Source organism: Schistocerca cancellata, chromosome 1, assembly GCF_023864275.1.
Source record: "Schistocerca cancellata isolate TAMUIC-IGC-003103 chromosome 1, iqSchCanc2.1, whole genome shotgun sequence".
Classification (NCBI taxonomy): Eukaryota; Metazoa; Arthropoda; class Insecta; order Orthoptera; family Acrididae; genus Schistocerca; species Schistocerca cancellata.
In genome coordinates this window covers 286,016,139-286,034,838 of record NC_064626.1, presented here as the reverse complement: position 1 = coordinate 286,034,838, position 18,700 = coordinate 286,016,139, and the positions used below count along the sequence as shown (strand labels likewise).

At 37.5% G+C, this 18,700-nt stretch overlaps 1 protein-coding gene across 3 annotated transcripts in view; it reads left to right on the top strand.

Moving 5' to 3' along the window:
- The window catches only part of LOC126171351 (kelch-like protein 26), a 343,678-nt gene that overhangs the window by 270,550 nt on the left and 54,428 nt on the right, over positions 1–18,700 (top strand). For all 3 annotated transcript variants that reach the window (XM_049920794.1, XM_049920792.1, XM_049920793.1), the window contains exons 4-5: positions 3,657–3,902; positions 17,398–17,601. In XM_049920794.1, the coding sequence (XP_049776751.1) occupies positions 3,657–3,902; positions 17,398–17,601 (450 nt within the window). The remainder of the gene's footprint in view (positions 1–3,656; positions 3,903–17,397; positions 17,602–18,700) is intronic.

The following is an 18,700-nucleotide window of genomic DNA, read 5'->3' as shown; positions in this document are numbered from 1 at the left end:
CATTCCACGTGGGAAAAATATATGTAAAAAGAAAGATGATGAGACTTACCAAACAAAAGCGCTGGCAGGTCGATAGATACACAAACATACACACAAAATTCAAGCTTTCGCAACAAACTGTTACCTCATCAGGAAAGAGGGAAGGAGAGGGAAAGACGAAAGGATGTGGGTTTTAAGGGAGAGGGTAAGGAGTCATTACAGTCCCGGGAGCGGAAAGACTTACCTTAGGAGGAAAAAAGGGGTATACACTCGCGCACACACACACATATCCATCCGCATATACACAGGTAAGTCTTTCCGCTCCCGGGACTGTAATGACTCCTTACCCTCTCCCTTAAAACCCACATCCTTTCGTCTTTCCCTCTCCTTCCCTCTTTCCTGATGAGGCAACAGTTTGTTGCGAAAGCTTGAATTTTGTGTGTATGTTTGTGTATCTATCGACCTGCCAGCGCTTTTGTTTGGTAAGTCTCATCATCTTTCTTTTTACATATATTACTGAAATTAATACTTGCAGAAGTTTACAAGGTGCTGACAATTGAATCACATTTCACATGTCTCAAAGTTAAACAACAAATGACAGCAAAGTTGGTGCATCTTTATGTAGACTACATTTTTCCATATGAGCATATGAGGAGGACAAGGTTGAATTACTAATAATTTTGTAAACAAAAGTCAGTTATAATACTATGGATATATATTGAAACTACAATGAAAAAATATAGTTCTTATTTTTTTGAAATTAAGCTCTTGTTCATAATCGAACATTTGCAAAATGAACAGTTTCTTTACATTATGTTTAATTATTTTACTTTAAATGAAAAGTTTCACGTCAAGTTAGCTATGTTGTTGTTTTGAGTAAAGTGAAAACTGAGACTGTGTAATAAATTTCCACTTAAAATGTTTAAATTCAATTTTTGCTATCTTCCTGTTTAGCATATTCAAATAATGTTTTTACGAGAAAATCCATTACTAATTGCATGCATGTTACAGTTCTTTACTTTCATTGAGTGTGCTTGTTGTAATGATATAGTATGATGATGAACTTGGTTACTGTGTTAATGTATTGTGCAAAATCACAACAACAGTGTTGCTCACGGGATTAACAATTTCAAATAAAGTTTTTCTTTTATTAACCCAAGTATATTGCATAATTCAGCTGTTAACGTGTATCTCAAGTGACTAAACAAAAACTTTATCAAATGGTAGAATTTGTGTTTGGCATTGAATACTTCACAGTTTACATGTAGACTATTTCTCAATGCCTTACAAGCTCAATCATTCAGGAACCAGAGGTTGCTACACATAATATGTAGTACTGTGTCAGTCATTCTGTAGACGTATTACATTGAAACTAAGATGCTCCAGTTCAATGTGCTGGTTGGAACTAAGACAATAAAAGATCATTACCAATTACAAATGTTAGCAGAAAACCTTTCCTGATGAGATTACCGGGATTCAAACGTGTGTTAATATAGTTCCAGACAGGTGTATTCTGGCTGTCTACAGAACTGGGTCTTGCAAGGCCTGCATCATCTGTGAATGACATGTGTGAAAGGTAAACCATTCCACAAATTCCATATGAGGTACGAAAGAGTCTCCCAGTGCCTGTGCATTCTGAAGGCACTTCACTTGTAGATTGTACTCGTTTTAACGCTGGACTCATTCAGAAGGATGATGGTCGAAACCCACATCTGATCGTGCAGATTCGGGTTTTCCACGGTTTCCCTAAATCGCTCCAGGCAAATCTGGGATGATTTCTGTGACAGTGCACTGCTGATTTTCTTCCATGCAAGAATCCAAGCTTGTACTCTGTTTCAAATGAACTTGATGTTGATGGGACATTAAACCCAATCTTACTTTGTACTCGTTTAATAACAATACAAACTGTTACATAACCAGTACTTATATTTGTGCTGTGCAACATGCTAGAAGAGGAAAGCGCATTTCTGCACTTTTCTCCCATTGAATTCTAAAAATTGAGTGTTACTACATGACACATTCTGCTAAAAATACTACACACACACACACACACACACACACACACACACACACACTCTCTCTCTCTCTCTCTCTCTCTCTCTCTCTCTCTCTCTCCCCCCCTCTCCCCCCCCTCCCTCCCTCCCCCCCACCCCTCTCTCTCTTTTTCTCTTTCACAAAGGCATCATGAAAGTGCAGCAAATATATGGTTGTTAAGATTCTCCTATCGGTAAACTAACACTCCTGGATATGAGGGTAATTCGAATATAGACTGGAATTCTTTTTATAGGTTTATTTAGGCTTCAGAAAAATTAACATACACAAACTTATTTTTCTAATACTCTCCTGAATGGGAAACACATTTTCCCTTGTGCATAGACAGTTTCTTGATCATGTTTTTTTGTAAAATGAATGAGGCTATGATGAGCATTTAGGCAGTGCCATCATTGTCAAATGTTTTTCATCTGACCGCTTCCTTTAGTGGTCCAAAGAAATTAAAATTGCAGGGTGATAAATGGGAGACTGTGGGGAGGATGTCCTAGTGTGGCCTAGAAAAATTCCTGAATTATTTTGAGAGTTCAGGCAGCTATGGGGTCAAGCATTGGCACACGAGTTGTGGTCACTTCCTGATATCCGAGGTTGTCGGTAACGATTGCCTGAACAGTACTGTAGCTTACGCTGACCTTAGTGGCAATTTCAGCAACTTTTTTCCAGTGACTGCCTTCAGCAAGCTGACTAACAATGTGAATATTCTCCATGTTCATCCTCAGGCAGCATTAGTGAGCTGCATTCTCAGCTCTATGTCATTCTCCTAAAATCTCTTTCAGATGGTTTTATGCCCCCTCTTGTGAGAAACGTGATTATGATGTGTAGCACAAGAAGTGACAGTACCTCTTGCTTTGACATTGCAAATCTGACTAAATAAAAGGTGCCACAATGTTCTAGCTGTGCAGAAGAATTACTGGAAACAAAAGCGACAAAGGGCAGAGATCATGCCACTTTCAATTTACAAAAAGGCATGAAGGGGGAAAATAGTCCTGTCCTGTCTATATTTGATTCACAGTCATATCTCGTACCTTAAATTGTCCCTTACTTCGCTGTAAGACACAATCGTGTAAGCAAGCTCAGATCATTCCTAATCTGTACTGGATACACAACCCACATGTGAACTGTAATAATGAGTAATGCACTCTGAAGGTTTGGAAACAGAAAAGCTAACAATGAGTTCAGTGCACAATATGCCAATTATAAATAAATGATTGGTAGCAAAGGATAAATTCCTAACAACAAAAATCTTCTGTATGTGACCACTCATTCTAAGTTTGTTGGAGAGGTCCTGAAACATTTTGCATTTTGGTAAGTTTGTATTGGTGTTGACTCATTCTAAACAAGAAACTGGCAATTTTAATCACATCTATTGTTCGCTCAATTAAAATATCTAAACAGACATTGCTGCTTAAATATACAATGTGCATCAACCAGTTCTTGCTTTTTTGCATAAATAGATATCAGACTTTTTACGTTTCTTACTTAGTCAGGTGTTAGTTTACAATTAAGAGAAAATACCTTACATGCTTTTTTTAGTGTGTCTATGTTGCGATATTGTTTGCCGTGTAAGTGTCCACTGTGCTGCAAGTCAAATTTTATGGTGTACTATATGAATATTACTTCACTTCTAGGCACACAGAGTGGTACTTGCATCATGTAGTGACTATTTTCGTGCCATGTTTACGGATGCAATGAGAGAGTCCCGCCAGAGTGAAATTTGTCTGAACGGTGTGACTGCAGCAGGAATGCGCCTGCTACTGGACTATGCTTACACATCACGTCTGGCCCTCAACCTGGCAAACATTCAGGATGTGTTGTCGGCAGCAAGTCATGTTCAGGTTGTCGCAGTAGTTGAGGCGTGTTCCAGTTATCTTCAGGTATGTCCCATGCCACAGTAACATTCTCATCTTTTTGTTGTAATCACAACTGATTAATTAAAAATTTGGGCTACATACTGGTGAAATTAACTGTTCGATGCTATTTTAATGAAAATGTAAATATTTTGCAGATTCTTGGGAGCTGGTAACTATGAACCAATGATGCCATATGCTTATTCTGTACAAAAGAGTTAGCAAATAAGTGAAAATATTGTACTGTTTGCATCATGTGATACTATGATTTTTACTTCTTGTGGTAGATGATGCTTTCTTCTTTTCACTGTGTGTTGGGATGAAATGACCAAAAAGTGCTAGATTCGTTTGCTTTTGTGAGTAAAATTCAAGCAGGGTGCAAATGCATTAATGCAGTGGACTGGTATTCAAGAAGAATGAGGCTTCACAACAAGGCCTCTTCCTCTCTTTTGCCCGTCTTTGTCTGTTTGAGCTAGTGTTCCATCTGTAATGGCTTTTGTGTGTTTCTAAGCCCAATACTGTGAGTATAGTGTAGCTTTAATGCTGTAACAGGTGGTGTGTCTTTTTTTCTTTCTTTCTTTCTGTTTCTTCTTCCTCTTCTTCTTCTTCTTCTTCTTCTTCTTCTTTTCCAGCTACTGTAATAAAAGGACTTCATAAGATGATTGCGTTGTTAAATAACAGTACTTGGAAGGAATAAAAGTGTATTGCCTTCTAACAGATTGGGTTGCACTGTGCCATTTTATAAAAAAGTATGATAGATTTTCCAGCATAGAAAGTTCAGTGTGTGTGTGTGTGTGTGTGTGTGTGTGTGTGTGTGTGTGTGTGTGTGTGTGTGTGTGTGTGTGTAGCTTTAACACATCTGACATATCATATTGTCACAAAGATTCCGTAGTTATTAACGGGTCACTTATATGTATTTGTGAATTTTTAATAGTAATAGCATTTGGAATTAATCAGCTAGCTATCTTTTTTATGTAAATGCTATCAGCAGAAATTATCTGCCTAACATTACTCTCACAAGCCTAATGGAGTTTCTTTAGCTGTGGTAAGTAACTTAAATGTTTTCAAAACTTAGCACACAGTGCAATCTAAAGGGTGATTATAATTAAACTTTCAAACAGCTGTAGAAATAACACCACTGGACAGAATAACGTCAAATTGCAACAGAATATCATCGGAGAAGGGGGAAAACGTATGGCAAAAGAAAAATAAATAGTTAGAAAATGTAGCAATAGATGGTGCCGTAAGCATCAGAATTTAACAGGGGTCGACTACAAATGACAAATGCATCGTACAACAATGCCTAAGGTGTACATTTGACATTAAACAAACTGTACTGCTCAGTGTGAGTGGGTGTACAGGTGTGATATTATTAGTTACATAAGCCCATCCACCACGGCAACGCCATATCTAGCATTTCCGAAATGACGCTTCAGCAGCTGCACAGGAGCGTGCCATCAGAGATGCTGGCAATTATGGGGGCTTTTTTTTTTTTTTCCAATGAGCCAGTCGTTTTCATCTGAGTCTAAGAAATGTAAACAGCATGAGGCTACAGATTCAACAGTTCTCCAAGCTGCACTTCGGTATCTTGTAGTGTCATGTAATGGAGGAGGTCAGTTTTTTATTACAGTTATTCCATTTGTTATTCTGAAAGGTGTTGGTGCAGTTGCTGGCCCTGTGAAATCCTGCTCCCATTTACACAGTGGTACTTTCCTTGCAAGAGTACTTCTGATCCTCAAGCACAACTACTACTTGCAGCTTCGTTCCTCCATGGCTGGCTATCCTGTTTGTGTGTTGAGGCCCATACAATTCTGAATTTTTCCTGTGGGGTTATTTACACTAGGTTGCTCGATGGTCTGACAGAAGCAGAAATCCAAATGTTCTCCTTTGATCAAGGTGTCGTTGCCGTCCATCAGACGATGAAAAAAGTAGAGGCCTCCTTATTGCCCACACATATTCTCATGTGTAACCTGTGGCAGGGATGCTCATGAGCGCAATTGTTCACCACCTTCTCCCTGCTGTATCAACTTGACTGGCGACCATGCCACAGCCTCCTGCAATTGTCTCATGTATCGTGATGAGTTGGCTGCCCAGGAGATTTGCGTGAAGGAAAAAGCACCTTATCCAGTTGCTCACAAGTTGTTGGCTAGTTGGAAACCCTGCATTCTACCATCTGGTACCTACAGTACAGTTATTGATATCTCTTACTTCACAAAGTACATGACCATGCAACCTCAAATTCAGCATCATGGTTGTGGGAACTCGAAGATCCTCTTTGATGGTGTCACCGTGTGGTACCTTCGCTCGGCCGACCTCCGTGTTGCTGGTGCACATTACCAGCCATTTTACTGCACTGGACTCCACAGGCTGACAGCAGAAGAATGCCGACGCTCCTGTAGACCTCATGGAGAAGGATCGCCATTCCTCTGTCTCCTGAAGCAGCAAGTTTTCAAAGGGTGGCATTCAGTAGCCACCGAGGTGACATCCCTCCATTTTTTCTTCGCCGTGACTCTCCTCCAATGGAATATTCGTGTTCTTCACTCCAACAAGGAGGATTTACAGCTGCTCTTTGCATCATAGAATCAACTTGTTCTCTGCCTTCAGGAAACAAAATTGCTTCCTCATGACTGCTGTGACCTGTCGCATTTCTTCTCAGTCTGTTTTGACCTCCTCCTCCTCCTCCTCCTCCTCCTCCTCCTTCTCCTCCAATGTTCCTTACCTCAGTCTGCTTCTTTACCACACCGTGTCCTGTTCCCCTGGTGTACTGAGGTGTGCCGTGACACAATTCACACACGGAAATGTGCTCTCTACATTTTAACCATTATCCTACAATGGTAAACTGTATTTGTTGTAAAGAATTGCTTGCGCAGTACCGTTGGGTTCTACGAAATAGCGAAACAGCTTACTGGATTCCCTTTTCTAGTTCCTTTAACAGTTTCACTCCCTCTTCCATTGTGGGGCAACCTCTGTCAGCTCTCTGGGACTGAAGTTCATTCCCCAGTTTCAGGCCTGACCGTAGCAAATGCCATTGTGAGTTCTATTGCTATCTCCAACATCTTGGACCACTATTTTGCAGTCCACCACTATCACACTGCCTTCCTCCCTCAGAAACAATTTGAGGAGGCTCAGGTGATTTCCTTCCCCCCTCAGAAATGTGAATGAATGCTACAGTGCTGCCTTTACAATGACTGAGCCTGACCATCCTGTCACCTCATCCCGATGTTCTACCCCAGCGCTGGACTATGTTCACATTCAGATTTTGCTGACCGTCTCTCTTGTTGGCAGGCACTTTCTCCTTTGTACGTAGAATTGCAGAGGACACATTTCCCAGATGCTTATATGAAGGTACGGTCATACCCACACCTAAACCCAGTAAGGACAAATAACCTTCCTTCTAGCTACCAACCCATCTTTCTCACAAGTTGTGTTGATGAACATCAGTCAGTTACTAACCACTGTACAATGTGAATTCCAAGTACATCGTTCTGTAGTTGACCATCTTGTTAAACTGTCAACCAATGTCACAAATGGTTTTCCGTGGAAATAGCAGACTGAGGCTGTGACTTTTGATTTGGAGGAAGCCTAAGACACCCGCTGGAGGACTGGTATCCTCAGTACACTCCAGTAATTGGGCTTTAAAGGCTGCCTACCCCATTTCCTTAAGGAATTTTTAAAAGACCAAATTTGCAAGGTACGTGTGGTTTGGCCTTGTCTGATACCTTTATGCAGGAGAACGGGTGTCCCTCAAGGCTCCGTCCTGCTTGTAGTCTCTGCTATAGCCATGGACCCTATTATGGACTCCCTTTTTATCAATGGCTTTGCAGTCTATTGCAGTTCTCCATGGAGTTGTCTCATGGAGTGGCATCTTTATCGATGTCTCAGTCATCTTTACTTATGGAACTTCGACAATAGCTGTTGCTTTTGCACTGACAAAACTGCTCATATGAATTTCTGGTGGCGCAATTGGTTTCTTCCACTGTCTTTACATCTTGGGCCTATTGCTCTTTTGTTGGCTGAAACTATGAAATTCCTGAGGCTCATGCTTGATAAAAAAAGTTTCTTGGTCCTTACATGTGTCTTACCTGGCTGCATGCTATATCCTGCCCCTTAGTATCCTACGTGTTGTAAGTGGTACTTCCTGGAGAGCAGATCAGACCATCCTTCTCTGTTTATGCCAATGCCTGTCCTTTTGCAGTTAGACTATGGGTGTTTTGTTTATTCCTCAGCACATTCGTCCATGTTATGGTGTCGTAACACAATGCACCATCGCGGAACACGTTTGGCCACAGGTGCCTTTTACTGTAGCTCATTTGAGAGTATCTATGTAGAAGCTGCCGAACTCCCACGTCATAATAGCATGATGCCCCCATCAGTGAATATGCTTGCCATTTCTCTTTCATGCCCAGCCACCCATCCTATGCCCCCTTTTCCGATGACTCCCTTGACCACCAGTAAGGATCATGCCCTACTTTGTTACTTCTCAGATATTGTTTTTTTTTTTTTTTTTTTTTTTCTCCAGCAGCTTAACTTAATGTTACCTGCCACATTCCTGGTAGGTGTGAACCTTTTACCTCTTCGGCTTCATGAGGTGGACCATGTTCATCTCGGATTTCATTTGCTGCTCATGGACGCTATTCTGGATTCGATCTATCACTGTAAGTTTCTTGATCTTTGCACATATGTCAGCAATAGCACCATCATGTACGCTGATGGCACTGACTGTGGTTTCCTGTGTGCCTTCTTCATTGGCACTGACCGTTTTCGGTAATGGCTTTCAGAAAACTGCTCGATTTTTACAGCAGAACTCTTTGCCCTCTATCTGGCCACCCAGCACACCAGTGGCAAATGTTTTTAAATTCTGCAATGTGCTCAGATTCTTTTAGTGCCCTTGGAGAGCTTGTGTGCTGTACGTAGTCCATCCCTTAGTGCAACAGGTCCTAGAAATCTTCCACTTGCTTGCCGTTGAGGGAGCTACCGTGATGTTAATGTGGTTTCCTGGTCACATAGGTCTGATGGGATATGAGGCGGCTGATACTGTTCCCATGGCTGCAGTCCTCCGACCTTGACCTACTAGCTCTTCTTTCCTTCATATGATCTCTGCGTTGCTGTCTGATGGCAGATGGTGTCACTTTGGCATCACCACTGGTCTTGTCTTCTGGGAACAAGCACCAAGAAATTAAACCTCTCCAAACATCTTGTGCAATCTCCTCTTGGCCCTCTTGTCATGAGGACATCATTTTATGTAGGTTGCATATTGGGCACTGTCATTTTAGCCATCGGCACTTGTTATATGGTGATCCTGCAGCACTTCATGTTCATTGCCATAAATCTTTGACAGTTCGCCATTTCCTGACCCAATGCCCTTTTTTTAACTGCATAGGTTCCAATATGCATTTGCCACCTGACTTATTGACCATTTTAGTAAACAACACATGGGCTGTTGATCGTGTGTTCCTTTTTATCCATCATAGCAATATGGTAAAGGACATTTGATCTTAGGCTCCTCCACTGTCTCCTACGGCATATTTTGTGGATCTTTCTCCAAGGGGACATCCTTGTTTTTAGCTCTCTTTGCTTCTGTAGATTGTGGTTAGTGTATAGTCACTTTTCACTTCTTTTACATATTGGTGTTCTAAGGTTATGACATGGGCACTTGTGACATCAGTTGTTTTTGTGCCCTAAAATAAATAAATAACTAAAAATAAAAACAGCCTCACAGAGATCAAGCAACAAGCCCAGTCGGCCATACATCTCTTTGAATCTCAAGTAATTTTCTTCAAAAAAGATCGTATTTATATTTCTTTTTAGACTAGATGGTCATGATGTAGTTAACACTTCCTGCATTAAATTTTCTACAATCGCAACTACATAGAGTATGTTTTAATATTTTCCTTTCTCTTGAAAGACCTCTCAAATTATTATTTTTCAGTTAACTTTAGACTTGGTTTAATAAGACATCACTGAACAGCAATTTATTTTAAGTGATAAGTCAAGAATCTAATTTTCTTTTAGGAATTGTAGCTTTATCATATTTCTTGTTTTAATATCCAGCACAGCAATTTTGTTGTAAGTGTAAAAGTGCCATCAAAGTTTTAAGTTTCTGCTGATGGGCAGTAATCACCAACAAAAAGGACGAACAAAGAACCCAGGTGCCACCACCACTTTGGTCCATACCAGAATAAAATTAGAACTTCTTCAGGTGTTGGCAGTAAATGACCAACTAAAGATCCCTAGTTGAAATGGCCATTTGATATTGTTAGATCACAAGTAATAGCCTTGCTGTACAGAAGTCTTCAGTAATGGTTCCTTAAAAAAAAGTAGTCTGTCTCTTTCACTATATCAGGGCAGGTCTTTACAAACTCTGGGACAAATCCTGCTCTCAGATGCTGTTGTCGGTCACCTTAAGTACGATGCTCTTGAGTCATTACATTCCTCAAGGCCAAAAGACACTCTTATACACAACCACCAAACAGCAACAACTCAATCTGTAGTGTGTGCCATACAATAATGAAAATAGTCATAACTCAATAACCTCTTACTGTGCCATTGCAATACTTCACAAAAGAATGTGGATCCTAGTCGGCTATCACAAATCACCAGCTCACAACCACAGTTGTTGAATCTTGTTCCTTACAGTCCATAAACATACTTCCCTACCAATAAGTAATTACACAAATCCATTAAACATAAATGTACTACTAAGGATTTTCATCATATGGAATGTTAGATGAATCCTAACTCTGTCAGCCACAAAACTAGAAACCAGTTCCTCAAAAATTTATCATGGAAGGATATGAGAAGCAATGTGTACCATTGGTAGTTGAAATACGGCAATGGCACAAGTTGAAAATATGATCACTATTTTTTCTTATTTACTTAAATTTGCCATATTTCGTGACAGTACCTTTTCCATTAGACGTTTATACGGCGATATAGTCTTGGCTTCAGTTGTCTGATAATGATTCCACAATGCATCTTTGTTGGTTGCAGAATTGACGTGGTTCAACGTGTTTCTCTCATTTTGGTGTTTCAAATACAGTTTCTTCAAATGTAATTTCTTCTTTTTTTTTTAGTTCATACAAAAATAATAGTAACATACTTCAAATTGTTCTTCCGTCAACACCATGGTCAACACACACCAAGAGTTAGCTGCCGACTAAGTACAGTCAAAGATGACTCCAACGTCAAAGATGTTTTACACCACACACAATCTTCCAGTTGTAATCAGTCTCTCTGCTAATCTTCGATACATTTTCTAATAGTAATCAATATGCTTTTACTCTCAAAAACAGAAGTAAATTAACATATAATAAGACAAATTATAATAAATCCTGACAAAAATATAAGAAATCATTTACAATTCGGTATCGACAAATACGGTAAAAAAAATAACGTCTCCCAGATCCATTACAACTGCTCCCCAGGGCTTTTGTTGTTATGGACATATACAACAAAATCCCGACCACACTCAGTAATGGATCTGTATTACACAATTAGTACATTAATGATGCAGTCTGACAACCTCTACCAAATTTGGACTCTTTGAATCTGTGGACTTGTTACTGGCTGTTGTTGCAATGATACTTCCCCATCAATCTCATACACAAAAATTCAAGTAAAGAAATTATTTGACATGACAAATATACATGGTATAAAACATACATGAGAAATATTCTAACATACAGCATACAGATTGAAAATAATAGAAAGGCAAAACTCATTTCCCAGAATAAGATTTAATTTTTTTTTATAAATATTAATGTTAGTTTCATTATTCTTACATATTGTACAGTAAAAACGATACTGGACATATATAGTGTAATGTGTTTTTCTCTATATTTTGCCTTTTATATTTTTTTTTAACTTCTGATTTTTTTTTATTTTTTATATATATATTTGTTTTCATATGATTTTCTTCTTTTAGTACAGCTAAAGATACATCAGTACTATCTATCTATTTTTTTTTTTTTTTTTTTTTTTTTTTTTTTTTTTTCAATCATTTATGTACACTTGCCTCTCTACTACAGTATTACTACAAATCACATTCTTGTGAAGAGTACTTTTGCTCCCCACAACATCAGTATAAACAACAATAAACTGCTCATATATCATGAGGCTTTATCTAAAATTGGTTTTGAAACTTATACCTTTGCATGCATGTCCTCACATGCATGCCTTCACCCACAAGGAAGACTTAGCTTCCAAAAATTAGAAAAATTCAGAAATGCTCACTATGGAGACTTTTTTTTTGTAAAATAGTAAAAATAAATCTCTATCTCATTTTTTTGTTACAACAGTGTTTTTTCATCAGTTTCAATTAACATGTGACTTCAAATTATTAATTTATACATGCAAATATACACACTTGGTTGTACAGGCAGTTTTGTTCTAACAAGCATATTCCAGTGGAGGACTTTTGTTTTAGATGATCTTTCTCAACAGCAGGTCTTTTTGATATTGCAATACTGTAGGGTTTTATGAAAAATGGTTCATGAGATTTTACCTGAAGCTCACACTGATAACCCTTTACCCTACCAGGTATGTCACTGAAAACATCACTGTATTCCCACAGCAGATTTTCTAACTGTTGTTTTTGCTCCCCAGATAAATTTTGTGTTTCTGAAATTTTCAAATTTACTAAATTCCCAAATTCAACTTCATCAGTATCAAATCTATGAGTTTCAATATTCTCCAATCTATTTTCTTTTAGTAAATTGATACTGTCAAAATTTCCATTACTCTGATCACCAAGTGTGTTCACAAAATTTGTCTGAATGTATTCCCTTTCACTAGTTTCTATCAAAAGTTTTCTTCCAACCCAATCAAATGCTGTATTTACTTTTACTATCCAATTCATACCCAAAAGAAAATCCTCATTAAATTCCTGAATTACAAAACATCCATGTGTGAACAACTTGCCTTCAATTAAAAATGTCACTAAAGCCTGGCTTTTTACCAATTTACTGCTCTTCCCAGTAGCACCTTTTATCTTTACCCCAACAACTGGCATTTCAACAAAATCTTTCCCCACCTTCAATTTCTTGCTTAACCTTTCAGATATTCCCGAGATCTCACTTCCTGTATCAATTAAACATTTACCAATCCATGACCCAATTTGAACTTTTATATAAGGACTGCAAAATTGATCACTTTTCTCAGAACCTGTATCCTCATGTAACAAATCACTTTCAATTTCCCCAAACCTATACTTATCAGAATCATATGGTATATCATTACATGTATTATTTGTCACAGTTATAAAATTTGCACAAGACACAAAATTATCATTAGTACTCTCTATTATCTCAAATAGCCAAGAATTTTCATCCAAATCACATTGTATACTATTGAAGTACTTATCCTTCAGCTTTTCAAAAATAAAATATCTCATCTTTTTCCACCACTCAGGACATACAGTTTCACGTACATTAATAAGCATCTTTCTAAAGTTCTTGTCAAAAAAAATAGTTTCACTGTTCAGCCATATATTCATAAGAAATGTGTGTGTGTCATTAGTATCTGTAAAAGTTTCACTTAGGCTACAAGTTATACATGTGGCACCGTTATTTGTGTAGTCAGATTCTTTACCAACAACATCAAAATTCACACTTTTACATACACCCAGCTTGTGAGTCTTATTCATCCTGGTAACATCCCTGGGAATTTCTATAAAATTCTCACTATTTAATCCATTTTCAACCATGTGTATACCCAACTCCCTATTTAAACTAATAAAATACCTTTCCTCAACATCATCATCAATATCATCACCATCATTATCAACTTTATCAACAACATCATTATCATTATACATATTCAAGTCATACACATTCAAATTATCCCCCAAAATATAATTTCCCCTTTCTAAAGTTACCAGATCCCTTTCACCAATATTTTCATTCTCACAGCACGCATTCTCTCTTTCATTCACACACATCTCTGAACTACTACAAATCACATCATCTGACAAAATGTTGTTCTTTTCTGCCCAAGTGTAAAATTCTGTTAAATTAAATGGATCACAATTACTTTTATCTACTGTATGTTCTTGTGTACTGAAAATTTTATTTTTATCAATATTATTTTCCTCTTGAAATTTCTTCAATAAGTAACAACTAATGACCTCATGTGATAGCTTAGGTTTGGAACTGTCATGTTTGGGTTTATGATAGTCACATCCATTGGTCCTCTCATCATGCTCACCTTCTGCCTCAACCTTGCGGACCTTCAAGGGGGCGTCTACTCGTTTTTTGTTTCCTGAATTACAACTTGTTCCTGTTTGAACTGCTGATTGTGGTTCTGCCAATGTCTCTGATCAACATTTCTGTTCCCATTCCTTTGCCAAACATTACCTGATTGTCGGTAGTTTCTATTGTACTGATCTCTATCAAAATTTCTGTGATTTTGATCCCTAAAGTGTTCTCTATTTTGTTGATTATTGCTGCGAAAATGTTGTTCTTGTTTTGGATAAAAATTATGGTCCTTCTTTTGAAAATTGTTATATCCCCCTAAATTTTGACTAACACCATGATAATTGTTTTGTTCCCTTTTTTGAAAGTTGTCATTTCCCCAATTTTGACCGTTACCTTTCTGAGTAAACCCACTGTGTGTTGTTGTTACCCTATCCAACTTTTCAATATAATTGAGAAATTGCTCTACATTACTATCAGGACATTGAACTAAACTCAACTGCATTGCTGATGGCAATCTTCTCTTTAAGGTATCAATTTTGATCAAGTCATCCAAAGGTTTTGTTAAATGAATAAGTTTTTGAAGTTCACTTTTGCAAAATTGTTTCATGCTCCCATCTGATTCTCTATAGTTTCGCCCATTCAAAAATTCACTTTTGGTTCTAGTTTGTTTAAGATCATCCCAAAAATTTTCCAGAAATTTTGATTCAAATTCTGAAAATGTCATCCCCATAGTTACAATCTGGTTTGCCCAAGTCAAAGCTTCCCCTTCCAAGAATTTTTTCACAAATTTAATTTTTATTTCATCTGGTGAGTGAGGTAAAAAGCAATCCTTACAATACTGCATAAAATCAACGGGATGTAAGGGTCCATCTACCGAAAAGTGCTTCACTGGAATATTAGATACAAGATTACATGTGTTGAAATTGTAATTTTTGCTTTGAAATTCAATGTTAAAACTTTCAATTTTTTCGCTAAGTTCTTTGACAGATTTTTTGTTTTCTAAATCATTGCATTCTACTTTTTCTTCTAAAGTAACCAAACGATTGTCAGTTTTTTGTTCTACATTTTTTACTAAAACTTTTGTATTCTCATCCAAATTTTTAATTTCCCCTTTAATGTCATTAAAATCAATTAAATTTATTTCCCTATCTGCCAGTAACTCATTTTTTACAGTATTAATTTCACCGCTCAATTTAGCATCAATTTCATTTACTTTTGCTTCCACAGATTCAATTTTTTCCTCAGCATTGTCAACTCTGTTCGAAAGATCACCCACTTGGGTATTGACTGCTTGCACTTGCAACAAAATGTTATCAATTTTTTCATCCCAGTAAGTCTTATTGTCGTCAAGTGTTTGTTTAATTTCTTTCGTGAAATTTACAAGAAAACTTTTTAAATCAAATTTATCGGTTCTTTCTGTTTCATTTGACATGTCCTGATTTTCGAAGTCTATTAAATTACTACTTTCTACTTTAGGCACAATACTCTCGAAAAACTCGTAAGTCATTGTGAAGAACAAAAATTTATACACAACAATACAAAACAAGATAAAAATATTGTTTTAACAAAATACGATGGTTTCGTGACTTATCTGGAACACTCTTCTACTGTTGCAAAACCACGTTTTCCATCCATGTGATTGTTGACCAAAATTCTTGAAATATTTTCTTCTGTCGAAAATTATATTTTTCGCCGAAACATTTCTTCTCCAAAACTTTTACTTCCCGATGAACACAAACACTGTAACACACATTCTGAAGAAACTGGTATTAACATACAAAAATTTTCTTCCTCGTAGCACTGTTGAAAATCTCGTGAACACGATATCCTGGCTGAGCCCCCAGTTGAAATACGGCAATGGCACAAGTTGAAAATATGATCACTATTTTTTCTTATTTACTTAAATTTGCCATATTTCGTGACAGTACCTTTTCCATTAGACGTTTATACGGCGATATAGTCTTGGCTTCAGTTGTCTGATAATGATTCCACAATGCATCTTTGTTGGTTGCAGAATTGACGTGGTTCAACGTGTTTCTCTCATTTTGGTGTTTCAAATACAGTTTCTTCAAATGTAATTTCTTCTTTTTTTTTTAGTTCATACAAAAATAATAGTAACATACTTCAAATTGTTCTTCCGTCAACACCATGGTCAACACACACCAAGAGTTAGCTGCCGACTAAGTACAGTCAAAGATGACTCCAACGTCAAAGATGTTTTACACCACACACAATCTTCCAGTTGTAATCAGTCTCTCTGCTAATCTTCGATACATTTTCTAATAGTAATCAATATGCTTTTACTCTCAAAAACAGAAGTAAATTAACATATAATAAGACAAATTATAATAAATCCTGACAAAAATATAAGAAAACATTTACAATTCGGTATCGACAAATACGGTAAAAAAAATAACGTCTCCCAGATCCATTACATAGTCTCTTCCATTGAAGACTTACCACACTCTTATAGCTCGCTCCCGACAATTACCTTACCCAAGACTATTTCTTCAGAACTTGAGCTGAATTCTCAATCAGCTGAAATCTCACTCCCTATCTATGCCATGTTAAAATGGATTGGAACTATTAGTGTTGACAAATATACAATTCCTCTATTCCATTTAACATGTTGTTGATGAAGGCTGTCAGCTGCATTCTCAGTGGCCAGCTCTGCAGTGAGCTGTAACTTCCTTGGCCGTGGGGTGACAGCTTGTAGCACACCACAGCAACTTTCGCACATGCATGTACTTCCTCAACTTTGTGAAATCTATGACGGAATTACAATATACATGTTTGAAAACTTGTACAAGCATTGTTTTTTATATTTATTTGAATATTAAACCTATTTCCAGATGCTAATTCACTAAGTAAAGGTAACAGCAAATAAGTGTTACTTATATTAATCCAATGCCATCTAGTCAATGCACAGATGCAGCTTTCGTATTTGCTTTGGATCTGGCACTATATTTAGCCTGAATTAAATTGCACTAACTGCGTAAGGTACTTCCATTATGATTTCACCAGTGAAAATATACTGAATGATGAAATTTTTACAGTTGCCTTGTAGTTCCCATTTACAAGATATTGAACAGTGACTTTATATTTCACATCGAAGATATATATCTTGGCTGACATCACTGTTGTACCTCCTGTCAACTAGGTCTACTTTAAAGTTTTACTTGCTCAAAAACTTCATATGTTTAGATTTTCTGCCTCCAGATTGGACCAAAAAATTAGCAGATCATATGAAACAAAAAATTCTGTTTTGCATAGTTTGTAAATTACATTGTGCAATAATCCTATATAAATAATTATTTTTCTTTGTACAGACTCAGCTTGATTTGGAGAACTGCGTGGACATAGCAACAATTGCTGAAACTTATTCGCTCTCACAACTGAGGCGACGTGTGTATCGGTTCATGAGCAGTCATCTTCGTGAGTTTTCACGAACTCAGGACTTCCAGAGGTTATCCCCTATGCAACTGGAATATCTTTTGGGCTGTGATTTTCCTGTAGACTGCCCTGAAGCTGAGGTTTGTCCACATGACTATATATTTGGAAGTATGCAAAATGATACTTTTTAAAAATAGTAACTGTTGTTTATATAGACTTGGAATTATTGGTTAAAATGAGTTCTGGATTGTGTTCAATACAAGCAAATGAAATTGGTAGACTGAATAGTGCTCTGAAGTATTTTAAAGGCTCTTACTGCAAATATTGAGAAGAGACAATGGGAGGAAGATAGATACACAATGCTAAAGTGAAGTATTAAATAGAAGGAAATGAAAAAGCCTGACAGAATGCAGACTCAATGCAACAGATACATAAGATATTGATCCTTTGATGCTCAGAGTAATGTGCAAGAAGCATTAACAATATGCTGGAGGTAAAAAGCTGCTTAGAAGTTATGAGTAATACTCATAAACAAAAGCAAATAAATATTGAAGAGGAAGTAAGAGATGAAGTGAGTTGCACAAAAGAGGTGGGAAATCTGTGTAGACAAGTCACTTCCTGTGGCTTCAAAACACCCACCAAACATATATCTGCCTTATATGATCAGCACTTGCAACCCATAGTACAAAGACTTCCCACCTATATTAAAGGAACCAACAATTTCCTGCCTCACCTGAAATACGTGCCAGTCCCACTCCCACCACACACCTTGCTTATCACCATTGATGCCACCACCCTCTATAACATCATCCCCCATATACATGGTCAGTCTGCTGCTTAACATTTTCTCAGGCGGTGCCACCTGATTCCAAATCTAAGACCTCCTTCCTGCTCACCTTAATCAACTTTATACTTACCAACTACTACTTCACCTTTTAGGTGCAAACAGATCAGGGGTGTGGCTGTGGGAACCAGGATGGATCCTTCTAATGCCAACCTTTTCATGGGTTGCTGAGAGGAGGCCTTCCTGGGATTTGTCAGCCTTCAGCCCCTGTTTTGGTTTAGATACGTTGATGAAATCTTTTCCATTTGGACTCGTGGTGAGGCTGATCATTTAAAATTCCTGGAATCTGCAAATACCTTCTCTCAGTTAAATTTTACATGGTCCTATTCCAAATCCCATGCCACTTTCCTTCATGGTGCTCTCATCCTCACCATTGGCCAGTACTCACTTCTGTC